The sequence below is a fragment of the Oryctolagus cuniculus genome, chromosome X (assembly GCF_964237555.1).
Source record: "Oryctolagus cuniculus chromosome X, mOryCun1.1, whole genome shotgun sequence".
NCBI lineage: Eukaryota > Metazoa > Chordata > Mammalia > Lagomorpha > Leporidae > Oryctolagus > Oryctolagus cuniculus.
In genome coordinates, this window is record NC_091453.1 from 23,235,797 (window position 1) to 23,255,423 (window position 19,627).

A 19,627-nucleotide genomic window follows, 5' to 3' on the forward strand; every position below is an offset into this window, starting at 1 on the left:
CTGCCTGCTTTACTCCACCCCAGCTGGGCTTTCCCCAGTGAGTTCTGATTTGGGTTTTAGTTCCCTAAATGTTTGAGGGATTTGGCGAGTTGGGAGAGAGGCTTACTTTCCCTTGTGGTTATCTGTGATTTGCCCTTCATTCTCTCCAAACCTAACTGCCCTTTCCTCTCTCACCACACCTTTCACTTTTCCAAGAGCAGCTCCCAAATGCCTGGAACTTCATAGGTTATTCAGCCAGCAGGCTTACTCAAAAGCTAAAAGTGGACCCCCCCACTGCCAGAAATCCCAGGACAGAATTGACTCCTGAAATAGATCTTAGAGTGGAAACAAAATGCTATCAAGGACATTATTGCTATGATTGTCCAGATTTAATAGGGATTAGATAATATTATCTAACTGGATGATGTATTAGTATTAAATGACTTGATTTTAATCATTGATAGTGGGTAAGGAAAATCTTTTCCTTTTTGTTTTCAGTACACTGAAAGGGCATGTATTGGGTAAAGGGTCATAACAGGCAATTTTCAGATGGTCAAAACATGTGTAGGGGGAGAGAAAAATGATAAAATGAATGTGACAAATTAGTAAATATGGGTAAAGGACTTTTCTGTATTTGTACTGTTCTTGCAAGCTTTCGGTAAGCTTTACATTATTTACATCTTTAAATTGGAAAATATTGTTCACAGATTTAAAGTACTTTTACCACCATACATTCAACTAGGTAGTTGTCTGTCTTTCCAAAGTGATTGATAAAGTCTGATGAAAAGTTACTAGCTTTGTGAAAACCATGGAGTACCTCATGTTTATTTTCCTTCAAAAATACAGTGTGAAGAACCAGATTTTGTCTGTATTTTCAATATATGAGATGTGTTGTACTCTAAGCATTCTGTGATGCGTGGTATAGGTAGAGAGGGATTTAAGTAACAAGATGGCCCAAGTCCTTGGGCCCCTGCACCCGCATGGGAGACCTGGAAGAAGCTCCTGGCTCCTGGCTTCAGATCTTCACAGCTCTGACCATTGTGGCCATTTGGAGAGTGAACCAACAGAAGGAAGACCTTTCTCTCTGTTTCTCCCTCTCACTGTCTGTAACTCTGCCTCTCAAATAAATAAATAAAACCTTTAAAAAAAAGATAGCCAATTATGTTAAATCACACACATTCACCACAAAGTTATAAGAAGCATTATTAGGTTGAGACATAGACATGTTTGTTTGTCTTCCAGTATAAGGAACATTCTAAAAAGTATAGAAATTTGCATTATGAAACAACTGTGTGGATTTCAAAAACAATTTACAACAAAATAAGCCTATCTTTTCATACATTTCATTTCCTACGAACTTCTGGAAGGAATCGCACACATCTGACATCATGTGTTTAGCATCTAGTGTTATTTCCATTACCTACAGGACTGGATCTTTCTACAGTTGCTGCCTCTGGTATTGTAATTTCCAACTGTGAAGTTCTTAGAACTGACACCTCTGCCTTGTACTTTCCTGTCCTGAAGGAATGGGGAAGCTTTTTTTCTGAGAAGGGCCACTTGGATATTTTATGAAATTATTCTCAGGCCATACAAAATTATCAACTTAAAAGTTAGCCTGCTATGGATTTATTGGGTTTCAAGTCCTGCCTGTGAAAGCTTCAGCAGGGCCAGACCTAATGATTTTGAGGGCCTTAATCAGCTTGCTGGCCTGACGTTCTCCATCCCTGTAGGAAAAGAGCTGAAAAGAAGGATTTTCATGGAGCGGGAGGGAAGTCTAGCTGTGCCTTCTATATGAAAAGCAAAACATTTAAAACAGCATTAGCCTCCACTCTTTCACTCTGATCAGGCATGATAAGGTAATGGACATAGCCTTGTGCAATATAAATACTTCATCTTTGCCAGAATGAGAAATTTTAGCTCAGCAGAGTCCTAGGGCAGCAGGGCTGTCCCAAGACAGACCAGCACACATGAAATGAACCTACCTCTCCTACCCACAGAATATAATTAGCCAGATACCGCTCTCACAGTTCATCATAAAAGTAATTTTAATTGATAGCAATATTCAAACTTAGGGAATGATGATTTCAAATATATATCAAAAAAGTAAGCAAATCTGTGACAGCTTAATTTTTCTAAAATAATTACAGTTTTACTTTATTTTCAAAAGCATCTATGGGTTCCTTGATTGTGCAGACTTCACACTCACACTCAGTGTTGCCCTGTCTTATTTCTTCAGAAAGTCCGGAGCTCTTGGGTAGTGTTTTAACACGGTGTGGCTCTTTTCTGTGGTGAGGAAAACTGAGAGATGAGTGTAATCCTCAAAGTGTAATAAAAAAACTCATGTGAGAAATTAATATACAAGATGAAAACTAGTAGGTACTCTTTAGAAAACATAGCCAAATTCAGTCAGCAGTGAAGTAGCACTTAGCTCCAAACTCCTGCATCTTCTGTCTTCCTCATCACTTGAGTATGCCTTTTCAATAACAGATGCCTTGGGCAGGGACATGGAGATAATTAACTATGTCATATTCAGATTTAGCACCTTCATGTAAACCATCAGTGTTTGCATATAGCCATAATGATTGCACTAGTTATAGTCATGTCTGTAAGTGGCTACCTGAAGGCATTCTACTGTGGGGCAGCACAGTCTCTAGAATGTCAGCTTTTGTCCTTCTACCTAAGAATAAATAAAATGTCAATTGATCTAATAGTTTAATACAAACTTAGGACACTTACTTACATGAAAAGAAGAGGTGACAAAAGAACAGTGAGGAGTTAAGGAAAAGTTGGTCCAAATGCATTCCAAGGAAGAAATAATAATTTTGTTCTAAATGCAGTTTTGTTATGCATTATGCATTGGCTATGTCACACTTTAACATACCCCAAACCATTCCACTGTTCACAAAAAGAAAAAATTTTTCTGTGTGATAGAGATATTGCACATAAACCATCAAAATACATGCCTGAGTTACCTTGTGTGATAAATAAGGCAGTAACTATATGTATTCTGGGAAATTCTTTTCACTTTGTAATAAATTTAAGCTGTATTTCAGTTACATATTTCTGAAAGAAAAGTCTGACTTGTTTGGATGTATAAATATAATGCTACCAGAATTTAATCTCTATTAATATAAGAGGGTTATACAATTTCTTAGTCTTATAAACCTCAATATAAGAATTTCACTTACATTATAGACACTGCACGGTTTTATTTTATAGTTTATAATTTTAGAGCAGGGGTTCAACCCAGTGATTAATATGCCAGTATCCCACATCAGAGTACCTGGGTGTGAGTCCCAGTTCCAGCTTCTGACTCCAGCTTTCTACAAATGCAGGCGCTTGCAGGGGGTGATATTTGGCACATGCTGCTCAGCTTCTAATCCAGCTCCCTGCCTATATTCCTGGAAGGAAGTAGAGGATGATCTGAGTACTTGGGTCCCTGTACCAACGTGGGAAACCCAGGCTTCGGCCTGGAACAGCCTGGCTGATGCAGCAGCAAAATTTGGAATTGAAGCAGCAGATGAAAGGTCTTTTATTCCTTCCTTCCTTCTTGCCTCTCTGCCTCCCTCCCTCCCTCCCTTCATTCCTCCTCCCTCCCTCCTCCTCCTCTCTTCCTCCATACTTCCTCTTCCTTCTCCTCCCCCCTCCCCTCCCTTCTCGTCTTCCCTCTCCTCCTCCCCACCTTCTCCTCCCCCTTTCCCCCTCTGTCCCTCCTACCCCTCCTCCTCCTCTCCCTCCCTCTTCCTTCTCCCCTCCTCCTTCTTCTCCCTCTCCTTCTCCTCTTCCTCCCACTCCTACCCCTTCTCCTCACCCTACTCCTGCTCCTCCTCTCCCTCCCACCTCCTTCCCCTGCCCCACTTCTCCCTTCCCCCTCCTCCATCATTCCCCTCCCCCCCACCCAAGTTGTGTTCTCCAGGAGCCCATGAATTCCTTTCTTTCCCCTCCACCGGTGGAGATCTTGACCTGCTTATGGATTGGGCAAGGGGGGGGGGCGGGGCAGGGCCAAGGGTCAGATCCTGGCCACCCTTGGTAAACCTTCCTGGGAATTGGCCCTGTTCTTAAGGGTAAGAGTTTTGCACACACTCATCAACCAAAAACCTGTATTTCTTCAAGAACCATGTAACTTTATTGTAAACAATGTTCAAACTGAAGGGAAGAAACAGGTGAACCTGTGGGCAGTGCAGTGCACTCATTGGGCCCTGGAGCATCTCTGCGAGGTAGTGGGAACACCTTTGGCTCAGTTCTCCTTGCCGCCCTGGCCCAGCGTGAGCTTTTCAAAGAGGTACTCCACCGTGCTGACGTTTGGCGCCCCCATTTTGCGTAGGTTGGTCAAGTAGCCCCCCAGCTCCTCAATGTCCTGGACTTGCTGCTGCATATAGTGGGTCTCCAGGAAGTAGCAGAGGTGGACATCACCCATGCTGGTGGCCAGCTCGTGCAGATCCAGGAGGCTCTGGTTGACGCACTTGGCCAGGAAGATGGCGCTCTCCATGGCCTCAAGGGCGCTCTCCTTGTCGTAGTGGTCGGGCTTGTGGATTCTGGGGAAGACGTTTCGGCCTCCGCGCTTGTTCTGCATCCTCATCATCTTCTCCGCGCGCTCCCTCTCGATCTGTGAGCGCTTCAGGAAGTAGCTAGCAAAGTCCTTCAGCGCCACGTCATCGCGGTCGAAGAAGAAGGCCAAGGACAGGGCCACGTAGGAGGCGTAGAGCTGCACGTGGATGTGGTCGTTGACAGCGGCCTCGCATTCAGGGTGGTAGTTCTGGCGCACTTGTGAGGGCGTGGCGTCGGCCATGGCGGGCGCGGGCGGCGACAGTGCTGTGAAGCAGAAAGCAGAGACGTCAACGGTGTTGGTGTATTCGGGTGTGTCCCCAACTTGGGCAAGAGGGGCAACGGACAGAGGCTGCTCCCTGGGCCTGGCGTTGGTTACAGGATTTCTGAGGGAGCCACAAAGCAGGCTGTTCAGAAGAAAGGCCGTTCAAAAGTGACTGTTAACGGCTCTTCAGGGAGGGCGGGGAACCGGTTTGGAGGTCAAAGGTCACTAGTTGGCCGGCCAAGACAGGAAGTGTCACCCCTGTTGCGTCCCATCCGGGTAACACCGTACTGTTTGGCATCCACTCAGTTTTTAATTTTGCAGTAAAATTACCCGTGTCCAAGGTCCTACCAAGAAACAGCCTTTTCACGATTTATAAACCTCTTCTTTTTTAACATTCTGGGAATGTGAATTTTATAGTCAATTTCTCTGCTGTTTTCCGGTGTTGTATCTATTTTGCCCTCCAGAATTAGTTCTGTTCATCACAATCCCTGCTTTCCTAAAATACCGGTCAAACATTTGCTGATTCCTATTTGGAGTAAAGCACTTGGTGGAGGCCGCCGCCGCGGCTCAGTAGGCTAATCCTCCGCCTAGCGGCGCCGGCACACCGGGTTCTAGTCCCGGTCGGGGCGCCGGATTCTGTCCCGGTTGCCCCTCTTCCAGGCCAGCCCTCTGCTGTGGCCAGGGAGTGCAGTGGAGGATGGCCCAGGTGCTTGGGCCCTGCACCCCATGGGAGACCAGGAGAAGCACCTGGCTGCTGCCATCGGATCAGCGCGGTGCGCCGGCTGTTGGCGGCCATTGGAGGGTGAACCAACGGCAAAAGGAAGACCTTTCTCTCTGTCTCTCTCTCTCACTGTCCACTTTGATACACTGCCAGATCTGTGGGAGAGTTCTCCAGTTTTTTCAACATTTGTTCTCATTTGGCTGCTCTTCCTAGTCACATAATTTACTGTCATCAAGTGTAGCTTTAGGAGATAAAAGCAGGTGAAATACCACCTGTGCTTACTGCCCAACGTAAGCAAGAGTCAAAAAGTGTCAGCGCAGGAGCAGAGGCAGGTAGATTTGCTATCTCAGAGTTGCCCTTTCTGCTTTGCTTGGAATTTCTTGACTCTAACCCTGAAATTTCTCTGAATGTGCTCTAGTTTTCTATGGCAGATATTTTTAAGAATTAACCAATCTGATAGCGTCGTCTTTTCCTATCCTCCAAGAATTCCCAACAATTTCTGATTTGTTAAAGGCAATCTATGTGGGGGGGGTGTCAATTTCTGTGTCTAGTACACCTTTTCTTTTTTTTACTTCTTAAAAGTGAAAATAATACTTTCCTGAATAAGCAACACTTTCCTGCAGTTCAAAAGCTGTAATGAAGGGATATTAGGCATGTGTTGTGCACAGGCTGGCTGGAGGCTGACAAGGCAGAGGTGCTACTGGAGGCTGGGCTGAAGCCACAGGTCTCTGGGGATGACTGGGCGGTTGACTCCCAGAACTGCTTCTCTTGGGTGTCCAAGAGAAAGCTCGTGTTGATCTCCTCCACATCAGAGCTGGAGACTTGCTGTGTGCATGCTGAGAGCATCAGCCATGTTGCTGCTGCTGACATAGGGCCTGCATCTGAGCTGGCCACGAGAGCTGGAGTGGCAGCTGCCACATGTGCTGAGCTCTATGCTGTTCACCAGTCAGTGACTTCAGCGCTTAATGATGCCAGGGCTCTTCTTGGCCTTTAGGGGGTTGCTGGCTGACTAAGGCAGGAGCTCCAGCATGCCCGACAAGTTGTGGCTCTCAGCCGCACTGAGACGTGCCATGGCCCAGAACCAGGAAATGCTCATCCAATGTGATGCTATAGTTGTTGCAAGCCAACTGCAGGAGCTTGATGTGCAGGATCAAATCAAACTCCTTTCTCTTATTGAAGTTAATCAGCTACTGAGAAAGATAACCCTTCATGGCCATATCATGCATCACCAGGTTAAGTTCAGAGTATGCCAAGGCAGGGGATAGTGCCCTACATGACACCCATCTCCTTCTGCTGCCCATGGGCTTTCTAAGGGTTCATCTCCATAGTAGCAAACTTAGAGGTCACCTCCTTGATGAATAGCTCTCTGCTTAGTGAGTGGTTGTTTTCATTTGAGAAAATCTCCAGCAAGCTATCCCTGGACACTGCTTCCAGGGTCTTCCTCAAGATAGCATTGCTCTGCAGACAAGGTGGAGGTGTAGAGGAACAGGTAGTTGTTTTTTTTTTTTTACTTTTTTTTATTAATATTATTTTTGACAGGCAGATATTAGACAGTGAGAGAGAGAGAAACAGAGAGAAAGGTCTTCCTCTCCGTTGGTTCACCCCCCAAGTGGCCACTACGGCCGGCGTACTGCACCTATCCGAAGCCTGGAGCCAGGTGCTTCCTCCTGGTCTCCCATGGGGTGCAGGGCCCAAGCACTTGGGCCATCCTCCACTGCCCTCCTGGGCCACAGCAGAGAGCTGGACTGGAAGAGGAGCAACTGGGACAGAATCCGGTGCCCCAACCGGGACTAGAACCCAGGGTGCTGGCGCAGCAAGCGGAGGATTAACCAACTGAGCCACGGCGCTGGCCAAGGAATAGGTAGTTCTTAAAGAACAGACATTCCCTGGCCACCTTGAACCAGAGCTCCACAAGCCAGGCCCTGTCCTGGGTCTTCCCTGAGGCAGGTAGTGATAATGCAGTTGGCCACACTATTGAGCTGGGTGATGGTGGTAGGCATGGTGGGCACAAGGTGCCTCTTGCCCATCTTGTTCCACTGCTACCAGCCGGAGCCCAGGCTGTGGCAGGGCACCACGTTCTTGAACAGCTCCACATCTATCAGTGTAAACTGCTCTGCCATCAGCTCTGCAGGGAAGACGAAGAGATGAGGTTCCCCTTCATTCAGCCTGTCTGCTGCAGCCACAGAGGAAGGCCAGAAAGGCTCTGAGGATGGAACTGGCACTGGAGCTCTGTCCAGCTCCAGAGTTTGTGACAGAGCTGCCTCTAGCTCTGAAGCTAGTGCTAGAAGCTGGCTGTAGTTCCAGAACTGGTACTAGAGCTGCTTCTGGCTCTGATGCACATCCGGGCTCTAGCTCTGGAGCTGGCTGTGGACTGGCTGCAATAGCTGGTGCTGGGGGCTGGCTCTGGTATTGGTTTTAAAGCCAGCATTGCAGTTGATAGGGCCCGGGGTTCGGATTCACTGTGATCTGGTCTTCCAGTTTGGACGGTAGCAGGTGAGCACAAGGCTCCAGGTCTGAGCCAGGCATGTAGAACTGCTCACAGGCCACCATCTCTGTGAGGCAGCGAAATGCCGGGGGCTGACAAAAGTCCCCTGAGTACTGGTCCAGCCAGTGCCTAAGATGGAGGAGGTGGCATTTTTGAGTTGGTCCTGGAATCTGCCATCATCAGTGGAGTACAGAGGATGCCTCCATATCTAGAGAGGCCATGAGGGCATCACATCGAGCATACGTTTTTGAAAGCAGGTTCAAGACCTGCTGGATAATGGTGAGATCTCTGCAGGTACACAGAAAGACTGTGCGTTAGGAGAGCTCACTACCCTGGAATGTGGGCACCAGACACCCCACCAGCTATTTCAGTCTGCCTGCCTTCACGGTACATACTTTGCAGGTGTCATACAGGTTCCAGTCCAACTTGTTCTCACACCCGAGCCAGCACTGGCTCTTTGCTGGCTCTCAGCTGGACTTTGTGCCGGGATATGGAGTAGATGCCCTCATTGATCAGCTCCTTGCCCATCTCCAGGTGTGTAGAGATCTCCAGGTGTGCCAGGTCTGGATGGAGCTGCACAAAGTTGTGCAGGACTACTGGGCAGCTGTCGGGGTCCGTGTTGTCCTGAAAATAACGGCTCAGTGCTGCCCGCGGGCCCAGCTGCCTAGGTCCACATGTGCTGCACCATGGACAGCTCTTTGCAGAGTGGGGGAGGCTGGCCAGGCCACAGACCCAGTATGAGCATGGGGGCAGCCCACGCACCTGAACGCTACCTGCACTCTCGCAACATTTACTTATTTTTAGTGAGCTCAGATTTCTCAAGTGAGGAGCTAGCACAGTGGTGAAGCAGGTTAAGCCACCACGAGCACCAGTTCCAGTCCCGGCTGCTCCACTGCCAATCCAGCCTGCTGCTGGTGCTCCTGGGATGACAGTGGAGGATGACCGAAGTGCCTGGGCCCCTGCCACCCACGTGGGAGACATGGTTCCAGGCTTCTGGCTTTGGCCTAGCCAAGCCCCAGCCATTGTGGCCATCTGGGGAGTGAGCCACTGGATAGAAGATCTCTTTCTCTGTCTCTCCCTCTCAGTCTGCCTTTCAAATAAATAAGTCATTTTAAAAATTCAAAGAAATTAAAGTTCTAGGTGAAATGGCAGACACTTAATTTTAACACCTTTCCAATCCCATTCCATGTATGTCTTCCCCATGGGCACCAAGTTGATTGTGCTAGCTACACAGACACCAGGGTCCCAGACCAGCTAACAAACTAGTACACTTTATAAGGGGAGATGAATGTTGCATTTTCCAGGAGCCCATGGAACATCTTCCCCTCCACCCATGGATATCCTGAGGTACCTGTGGATTGGACAGGGGGTTGGCAGAGACTCTTGGACACCCATCTTCAACCTGCCTGAGGATTGGCCCTATTCCTCTAGGTGAGAGTTTTACACCCACAGAATCAAACAAACACCTGTATTGCTTCAAGAACCATATAACTTTATTGTAAACAGTGCTGAAACTGAAGGGAAGAAACTGAGGTGAGCGTGTGGAATGAGCAGTGCACCCATCAGGTCCAGGACATCACCCCTGTCAATGGGGGCAGTCTCAGCTCAGTTCTCCTTTTTGTCCGGACCCAGGGTGAGCCTGTCAAAGAGGTACTCTGTCATACCCCTGTTCTGAGTCCCCATCTTACGCAGGCTGGTCAGGTAGCTCCCCAGCTCCTTGATGTCCTGGACCTGCTGGTCCAGGTAGTTGGTCTCCAAGAAGTGGCAGAGGTGGGCGTCGCCCCTGTTGGTGGCCACGTCGTGCACATCCAGCAGGCTCTGGTTGATGCTCTTGGCCAGGTCGAAGGCAGCTTCCATGGCCTGCAGGCCGCCCTCCCAGTCGTTGCGCTCAGGCTTCTCGATGTCCTGGAAGACAATGCGGCCTCCGCGCTGGTTCTGCATCTTCAGCAGCTTCTCCGAGCGCTCCCTCTCGATCCACGAGCGCTTCAGGAAGTAGCAGGCGAAGCCCTTCAGCGCCACGTCGTCTTGGTCGAAGTAGAAGGCCATGGACAAGGCCACGTAGGAGGCGTAGAGCAGCATCTGGATATGGCTGTTGACGGCAGCCTCGCATTCGGGGTGGTAGTTGTGGCGCACTCTTGAGGATGCGGTGGCCATAGCGGGCACAGGCAGAGCAGGCGGCAGGGGCGTGGCGAAAAAGATGGTGAAAGCAGAGCAGCCAGGCGCCTTGGTCCTCAGGACAAACCAGGAGCGAGCTGGCGGCCTGTGGAGACTGCGCTTCGCACCAGGAGTCTGGCGTCAGTTGGCCGGCTTGTGAGAGAGCCGTTAGAAGTGGGTGGGGGCTCTACCGGAAGAACAGGATAGGACGGGGAGGTCAAAAGGTCAGGAGTTGGCCGTTGGATACACCGGAAGTGTCACCCCTCCGGTTTTGCACACGGGCCAACACTGGACTGGTTCATGTTTTTCTGTGGGGGGGGGACTTAATTATCTTTCAGGAAGAACCCAAGTTTTGCCATGAACATGTCTAGTGCCCAAAGACTTTCTCAGGTGCTCTGAGGAACTTTACATATATAATACTATGTATGTAACTATTTAATACAACTATATAATATAGTTACATATTAGAATGTTGCATGTCTAATACTATATATGTAACTATATAATATATAGTTATATATTGGAATTATATAATGTGGTTACATAATAGAACTATAAAATATTTTATAACATCCATCCCCCCCTCCCCAGGAACAGAGAGTTCTCTGTATACACCGTGTCTTTTTTAATAGTCGTTTTAATTTATTTGCATGAATTTCATAAATACAATTTTAGGTACATTGTAATCCTTCCCATCGTCCTCACCCTCCTACCCACACTCCCACCTTTCTTCCACCTCCCTCTCCTGTTCCCAGTATTTTTTTTTACTAAGATCTATTTTCATTTAACTTTATACACGTAGATGAACTGTATATTCTAGGTAGAGTTCAACAGTTTGCAGGAGGAAGGAAAAGAAAGCAAATACAAAAACAAAAACTGTTCCTCAAATATCCAGACAAGGGCTATTCAGAGTCATTATGTGTGGAAGATAATTTCACTTTCTTGGGGGTGGGGGACTTAATTATCTTTCATTTTTTTTAACTTTTATTTAGCAAATATAAATTTCCAAAGTACAGCTTATGGATTATAATGGCTTCCCCCCCATAACTTCCCTCCCACCCGCAACCCTCCCAACTCCCCCTCCCTCTCCCATTCCATTCACATCAAGATTCATTTTCAATTATCTTTATATACAGAAGATCAATTAAGTATATAATAAGTAAAGATTTCAACAGTTTGCACCCACACAGAACATAAAGTATAAAATACTTTTTGAGTACTAGTTATAGCATTAATTCACATTGAACAACACATTTTTTTTTGACAGAGTGGACAGTAAGAGAGAGAGACAGAGAGAGAAAGGTCTTCCTTTGTCGTTGGTTCACCCTCCAGTGGGCTTGAATTGGAATCCCCTGGCACATTTCTAACTCTACCATTAGGGGTAAGTCTGAGTGAGCCTGTGCCGAACTGTACATCTCCTCCTTCTCTTATTCCCACTCTTTTATTTAACAGGGATCACTTTTCAGTTAAATCTAAACACCTAAGAATAATTGTGTGTTAATTACAGAGTTCAAGCAGTAGTACTAAGTAGAACAAAAAATACTAAAAGAGATAAAATAGTAAGTTGTTCCTCAACAGTCAGGACAAGGGCCGATAAATCACTGTTTCTCATAGTGTCCATTTCACTTCAACAGGTTTCCTTTTTGGTGCTCGGTTAGTTGTCACCAATCAGGGAGAACATATGTTATTTGTCCCTCTGGGACTGGCTTATTTCACTCAGCATAATGTGTTCCAGATTCCTCCATTTTGTTGCAAATGACCAGATTTCATTGTTTTTACTGCTGTATAGTATTCTATAGAGTACATGTCCCATAGTTTCTTTATCCAGTCTATTCCTGATGGGCATTTGGGTTGATTCCAGGTCTTAGCTATTGTGAATTGTGCTGCAATAAACATTAGGGTGCAGACCGCTTTTTTGTTTGCCTATTTAATTTCCTTTGGGTAAATTCCAAGGAGTGGGATGGCTGGGTTGAATGGTAGGGTTATCTTCAGGTTTCTGAGGAATCTCCAGACTGACTTCCATAGTGGCTTTACCAGTTTGCATTCCCACCAACAGTGGGTTAGTGTCCCTTTTTCCCCACATCCTCTCCAGAATTTGCTTAGTGATTTCTATATGAAAGCCGTTGTAACTGCGATGAGATGAATCCTCATTGTGGTTTTGATTTGCAATTCACTGACGGCTAGCGTTTCTGAGCATTTTTTCATGTATCTGTTGGCCTTTTGGATTTCCTCTTTTGAAAAATGTCTGTTTAAGTCCTTTGTCCATTTCTTAACTGGGTTGTTTTTTTGTTGCTGTGGAGTTTCTTGATCTTGTATATTTTGGTTATGAATCCTTTATGAGTTGTATAGTTTGTAAATATTTTCTCCTATTCGGTCAGTTGTCTCTTCACTTTTTGATTGCTTCTTTTGCAGTGCAGAAGCTTCTTGATTTGATGTAATTCCATTTGTCGATTTTGTCTTTGATTGCCTGTGCATCTGGGTTCTTTTCCAAGAACTCTTTGCCTGTGGCAATGTCTTGTAAGGTTTCCCCAGTGTTCTGTAATAATTTGATGTTATCTTGTCATAGATTTAGGTCTTTAGTCTGTTTTGAGTGGATTTTTGTATAATATGTAAGGCAGGCGTCTTGCTTCATACTTCTGCATGTGGAGATCCAGTTTTCCCAACACCATTTGTTGAAGAGACTATGACTGCTCTAGGCCTTGATTTATCTCCTTTGTCAAAGATACTTTGGATATAGATGCTTGAATTGATTTCTGGCATTTCTATTTGTTCCATTGATCTAGCCATCTGTTTTTGTACCAGTACCAGGCTGTTTTGATTATAATTGCTCTGTATTATTTCTTGAAGACTGGTATTGTGATACCTCTGGATTTGTTTTTGTTGTATAAAATTGCTTTAGCTGGGGCTGGTGCTGTGGTGCAGTAGATTATTCCTCCACCCGTGGTGCCAGCATCACATATGGATGCCAGTTGTAGTCCCGCCTGCTCCTCTGCCAGTCCTGCTCTCAGCTGTGGCCTGGGAAAGCAGTGGAAGACGGCTCAACTCCTTGGGCCCTGCACCCGCATGGGAGACTGGGAAGAAGCACCTGGCTCCTGGCTTCAGATTGGCACAGCTCCAGCCGCTGCGGCCATCTGAGGGGTGTGAACCAACAGAAGGAAGACCTTTCTGTCTCTCCCTCTCACTGTCTGTAACTCTACCTCTCAAATAAATAAAATAAAAATAAATAAATAAATAAATAAATTTGCTTTACTATTCATAGTCTCCGGTGTTTTCATTTGAATTTCAGCATCATTTTTTTCTATATCTTGATAAGAATGTCTTGGTATTTTGATTTGTATCACATTGAATCTGTAAATGGATTTCAGAGGAATAGACATTTTGATAGAATTGATTCTTCCAATCTATGAACATGGAAGATTTTCCCATTTTTTTGTATGTTCTATTTCTTTATTGTTTTATAATTCTCATCATACAGATCTTTGACATCCTTGGTTAAATTTATTACAAGGTATTTGAGTTGGCTGGCGCTGTGGCTCATTTGGCTAATCCTCCGCCTACAGCACCGGCACCCTGGGTTCTAGTCCCGGTTGGGGCACCAGATTCTGTCCCTGTTGCTCCTCTTCCAGTCCAGCTCTCTGCTGTGGCCCGGGAAGGCAGTGGAGGATGGCCTAATTCCTTGGGCCCTACACCCGCATGGGAGACCAGGAGAAGCACCTGGCTCCTGTCTTCGGATGGTGCAGCCATGGAAGCCATTTCAGGGGTGGACCAACAGAAGGAAGACCTTTCTCTCTGTCTCTCTCTCTCACTGTCTAACTCTGCCTGTCAAAAAAAAAAGTTATTTGAGTTTTAGTAGCTATTGTGCATGGGATTGATCTTAGTAACTCTTTCTCAGCCATTGTCTGTGTATACAAAGGCTGTTGATTTTTGTGTGTTGATTTTTTTATCCTGCTAGTCTTCCAAACTCTTCTATGAGTTCCAATAGTCTTTTAGTGGAGTCTTTTAGACTAAATATATCAAATATCAAATCATGTCATCTGCAAATAGGGATAATTTGACTTCCTCCTTCCAAATTTGTATCCCTTTGATTTCTTTTTCTTGTCTAATGTCTCTGGCTAAAACTTGCAGTACTATATTGAATGGCAATGGTGAGAATGGGCATCCCTGTCTGTTTCTAGATCTCAGTGGAAATGCTTCCAACTTTTCCCCATTGAATAGGATGCTGGCCATGGGTTTGTCATAAATTGCCTTGATTGTGTTGAGAAATGTTCCTTCTATTCCAAATTTGCGTAGAGTTTTTATCATGAAAGTGTGTTGTATTTTGCCAAATGCTTTCTCCGCATCTTTTGAGATAATCATATAGTTTTTGTTCTTCAATTTGTTTTTTTTAAAGATTTATTTTATTTATTTGAAAGAGTTACAGAGAGATGCAGAGAGAGAGAAAGAGAGAGAGAGAGAGAGGTCTTCTATCTGCTGGTTCACTCCCCAGATGGCCACAATGGCCAGAGCTGTGCCAGAGCCAGGAGCTTCTTCTGGGTCTCTCACATGGGTGCAGGGGCCCAAGGACTTGGGCCATCCTCCACTGCTTTCTCAGGCCATAGCAGAGAGCTGGATCAGAAGAGGAGCAGCCAGGACTAGAACTAGCATCCATATGGGATGCTGGTGCTTCAGGCCAGGGCTTTAACCCACTGTGCCACAGCACCAGCCCCTCAATTTGTTAATGTGATGAATCACATTGATTGATTTGCGAATGTTGAACCAACCGTGCATACCATGGATAAATCCCACTGGATTCGGGTGAATGATCTTTCTGATGTATCGTTGGATTTGATTGGCTTGAATTTTATTGAGGATTTTTGAGTCTATGTTCATCAGGAAAATTGATCTGTAGTTTTCTTTCTCTAGTGTGTCTTTTTTGGGTTTAGTACTTTAGCTTATGCTGGCTTCATAGAAAGAATTTGGGAGGTTTCCTTCCCTTTCAGTTGTTTTGAATAGCTTAAGAATTGGAGTTAGTTCTTCTTTAAGTGTCTGAAAGATTTCAGCAGTGAAACCATCTGGTACTGGGCTTTTCTTTGTTGGGAGGGTATTTATTACTGATTCAATTTCTGTCTTGTTTATTGATCTGTTTAGGTTTTCTATGTTCATGGCTTATTTTAGATATCTTTCTCCTCAGATCCAAGCTTTTGTTCTTTTTTGTGGTGTGTGCTCATTCGGTACAAGTCTGGTTCGTTCCTGGTGCTTTCACTGGGTCTCCTGCTGGGGTTTCTCCAAAGCTTTGTCCTACTAGTGTATTTTATACCTTTTTAAAATATTAATCACACCTCATCTGAGTCAGAGCACCCTGTCGCTAATCTGCGAACTTGGACCCTCCTAGTGTCATTCTTACAATCTGAGAATAAAAGTCTTGTGGTAAATTCCTCTGCCCTGTATCATATCTATTTTGCCTCCATAGTTACTTCTTTTTGCCTATCACTATCTTTTCTTCACTTGCCTGACTTATGAGGTGAACTTCTTTCCATCCTGTTTGGAATAAAGGACTGATTAGATCAGCCTGAGTTATCAGCAGGAGTGTCATCTACAGAGATGATATCCCTTTTACTAATAAGCTTTTGTTATTAATGGAGGATCCATGTGTAAATTAGAGAGTGGTCTTATGTTTTGGAGTTTTCAGGTTGGTTAGCAACCATCCTGGATGCCAAAATCATGGCATTTCTAATACTATAGTATGTTTTCTCTTCCAACTAGATGTATACTTTCCCTTTGATGCACTTCTCTCTTGTTGCAGTTCTGTAGATGTCTTAAGATCTATCACTTGAGCGCTCTTACTGGACTCTTAATTAACTGTCTGGGCTCGGGTATGAAGCATCTGGCTTCTGGCATGGTGCTTGTGAGACTGGAAGTGAAGAGTGGGAGGGTAGGAGTCTAGTAAAGATGTCCAGGTTCATAGGTTCTGGAACCAGAGTTGGGAGCCAGGAAGGTGTAAGAGCTGAGTTTCATCAGCAACTGGTTTGACATTGTGTGTCATTTGAACTGTATAATACTTTGTAAAGTTATTTATGAATATTAGTGCAACCACATATTTTGGAATTAATCATCTGGATGATTATTTTGAGCACCTTACTTGAGGTAGTGCTTTACATGATGTTGTTGTTTCTGAGCAGTTGCAAACAGAGAAGCACAACACACTGGTAAAATTTGACAATCCTTTATTCCTGGCAGTGGAGAGTGACCTCATACCCTAAAGGACCCTCAACTCTGAAGCCCAAAGCAACAGGGTTTATAAAGGCAAAAAACACAAGGACAGGATAGAGAATACATGATTGCTAGGACGGGGGGGAATACCTGGTTACTAGAGTCAAGCTGACCTAAGGCCTATGCAAAACTAACATAAATTATAATCTTGACAGTACCAATTGTAATCTTAACCTAAAGCATATGTGAAACTAATATCAACTACAATTTTGACAACACCAATTGCAATCTTAACATTTCTGGCTATAATCTTGACATTAATCCAGTTATCAGCCTAAATCATACATGGGACATAGACAAATTACAATCTTACCATTAATCCAGGTGCAGCCTATCTGTTTTTAAGCTTGAGTGATCCTGCTATAGAGTGTCTGTGCTCTGCCAAGTGGGATGCAGCAAACTGTTTTTGTCTGTTTTATACAACACAATAATTAGTTTCAGACCAAAGTGTCATGGTGGGAGGGGGTGCTTGAAAATGGAGTCCCTACTATCAAGGTGTCACTTCAATATCATTAGTTATATGAGTTTAATATCAAAGTTTTATTGGAATAGCTGTTTTCCTCAGTGACTTCAATATCTATATCAAAATCTATATCATGACACTTTGATGATTTTTTTCACTTAGTTCCTGAACTGTATTAATCCCAGTGACCTGCACTTTTCTCTTTTTCATGATCAAGTACACATTTCTCTGACAACAGAGCCCCAACTCCAAAATCTCAGTGACTCTTTCCACCTTCCCTTCTTCCGCTTGTTTTGAACATATTTTTCACTTCCTTTATCCTCTTTAACCTTTCAGCATAATCCCAAAAACACTTTCTGTCATGTTTGAATCCCAAAATGCACAGTTTTAAAAAAAGGTTTTCTGAAAGAGAGCTCCCTTTCTCTGGTTCACCTACAAATGCTTGGAGTGGCTACAGCTGAGCCAGACTTTAAGACAAGAGCCTTTAACTCCATCTGAGTCTGTCATGTGGGTTGCAAAGATATGACCACTTGAGCCATCACCTGCTGCCTCCCACTGTGTGAAATACAAGTAAGGTGGAATCAGGAGCTGGAATAGATGACCAAACTCAGGTAGTTTAGTGTGGGATGCAGGCATGATAACCAGGTTCTTAACTGCTAGGCTTAACACAGTCCTCTGGACAATTTCAATATCTTTCCTAAAATCCTAGATTTGCTCACTCTCTTCTCCTAGGTTGTGAATTTTCTCATCTTGGGTATGTGCAGACTTCTGTTTTCTCTAATAAAACAAAGTGTTTAGTTGGATTCATAGAGAAAGGACTGTTAACCTTATTTGTATTTTAATAGCCACTCAGCATGACTTTAAAATAATTATCTGTTATGATATATGAAAGGAACCACATAAGCTATATAAAATATCATTTCTCCAATGTTCCGTAAATCATTGTTTCACTCAACTTTCCCATCATGTATCTCAAACCTCTTTTCATTTACTCATTGATTCAACAAATAGTTATTGATTTCCTAATATGATCTAGAAAATGATATATGATTTGAGGATATATTCATAGCAAAAGAGACATATTGTCCTTTCCCTTACAGTTTATATTCTAATATAGAAGCAGACCAAAAGAAATCAGTCAAAAACAGGCCATCCATTTCCCTTTATTTAACTCAGTAAATATATATATATATATATATATATAAAACACATGTGTTTAGAAATACAAAAAGACAAAATGTATTCTTAGAATTCAAGAAATTTATAGTGAAAGTCATGAATACAGTCAATCTAGGTATTTATAATTTATTGGTGCATTAATTCAGTGAACATTTATATACTCTAAATATGTGTCACTGTGTTTGATTCTGGAGACAGAAGAATCAAATGTAGGCTGGCGCCATGGCTCAATAGGCTAATCCTCCACCTAGCGGCACCGGCACACCAGGTTCTAGTCCCGGTCGGGGCGCCAGATTCTGTCCCGGTTGCCTCTCTTCCAGGCCAGCTCTCTGCTGTGGCCCAAGAGTGCAGTGGAGGATGGCCCAAGTGCTTGGGCCCTGCACCCCATGGGAGACCAGGAGAAGCACCTGGCTCCTGCCTTCAGATCAGCGCGGTGCACCAGCCACAGCACGCCAGCCACGCAGCCATTGGAGGGTGAACCAACGGCAAAGGCAGACCTTTCTCTCTGTCTCTCTCTCTCACTGTCCACTCTGCCTGTTAAAAAAAAAAAAAGAATCAAATGTAATATCTGTTCTCAAGGAACAAGGCAGAATGACAGAATATTATATATGTTCTATGATAGTTCTAAAGTTATGGATAAAGTGTCTATTTTCATCTAGAGACTTATTCACATGACTGACTAAAACAATTTTTCTTTCTTTTTTGGTCTTTCATTGTCTTTTTGAAGCACATGCTATTTTGTAATCAGTGTTATGAAAAAATTGAAAGATTGCAAATGAAAATGTCACAGTGCAAACTTATCTTGGCAGTTTTAGAGGCATTTAATCATTGATCCCTTAAAAAAGAGGAATAACAATGTCCATGTGATTGAGTTCAGTGATAGAATCATACACTAGAAATGAAAAACTTCCACTTGATCAATTTATCATTGAGATAAAATTCTGTTCTGTACTTGCTTAACATAAGTGCTTAGTCACAAAATAATTGTAGACTTTCAAAAATTTCCGAGATGCCATTATAGATTTTAGTGAAAATTTCTATTTAGAAAGAAAAATATCTTGACTTTCGGAACATTCTCTCATCATATTACCAAGTTTAATCAGTAATTAATTGATCCCTGTGATTTTACTATTCAAATATTTAAAATATTACTATTTTGTAGTTATAGGTATACTAAGGGGTGATAACGATTTTCTCTAATATTTCATCCTTCATCATTAACTTCTAGGGAGGTATAAAACATACGTTATGCAGTGGGTGATGTGGCACATTGGATTAAGCTCCTACTTAGGATGCCTGCATCTGATATTAGAATGTCTTGTTCAAGTCCTGACTAATCCACATTTCTGATCCAGCTCCCTGCTAATGCACCTGGGAAGCAGTAATATGATGACCCCAGTCCTTGGGTTCCTGCTACCTACATTGGAGACCTGGATGAAGAGGTTCCTTGCTCCTGGCTTCTGCCTGGCCCATCCCCAGTTGTCGTGGCATTTGGGAAGTGAACTACCAGATAGAAGGTTGGTGTGTGTGTGTATGTGTGTGTGTGTCTCTCTCTGTCACTCTCTTCTGTTCTTCTGTGTCTCTCCC

General features: G+C 44.1%; 2 protein-coding genes, 1 long non-coding RNA gene and 1 pseudogene across 3 annotated transcripts in view; 1 reads left to right on the forward strand and 3 right to left on the reverse strand.

Annotated features, from left to right (window-relative positions):
• Positions 1-19,627, forward strand: part of LOC103351785 (uncharacterized) — a 71,549-nt gene that overhangs the window by 835 nt on the left and 51,087 nt on the right. The window contains exons 2-3 of the long non-coding RNA XR_011385347.1: positions 9,300-9,426; positions 19,396-19,557. This is a non-coding gene — a long non-coding RNA (uncharacterized lncRNA). The remainder of the gene's footprint in view (positions 1-9,299; positions 9,427-19,395; positions 19,558-19,627) is intronic.
• Positions 4,093-4,964, reverse strand: LOC100357939 (ferritin heavy chain). The gene has a single exon (XM_051827006.2). The coding sequence runs from the start codon at positions 4,766-4,768 to the stop codon at positions 4,217-4,219; it is 552 nt and encodes a 183-aa protein (XP_051682966.2). The 5' UTR covers positions 4,769-4,964; the 3' UTR covers positions 4,093-4,216.
• LOC100358199 (ral guanine nucleotide dissociation stimulator pseudogene) lies at positions 6,135-8,683 on the reverse strand (annotated as a pseudogene).
• LOC100358983 (ferritin heavy chain) lies at positions 9,446-10,412 on the reverse strand. The gene has a single exon (XM_051827008.2). It carries the CDS (start codon positions 10,147-10,149, stop codon positions 9,601-9,603), a length of 549 nt encoding a protein of 182 aa, XP_051682968.1. The 5' UTR covers positions 10,150-10,412; the 3' UTR covers positions 9,446-9,600.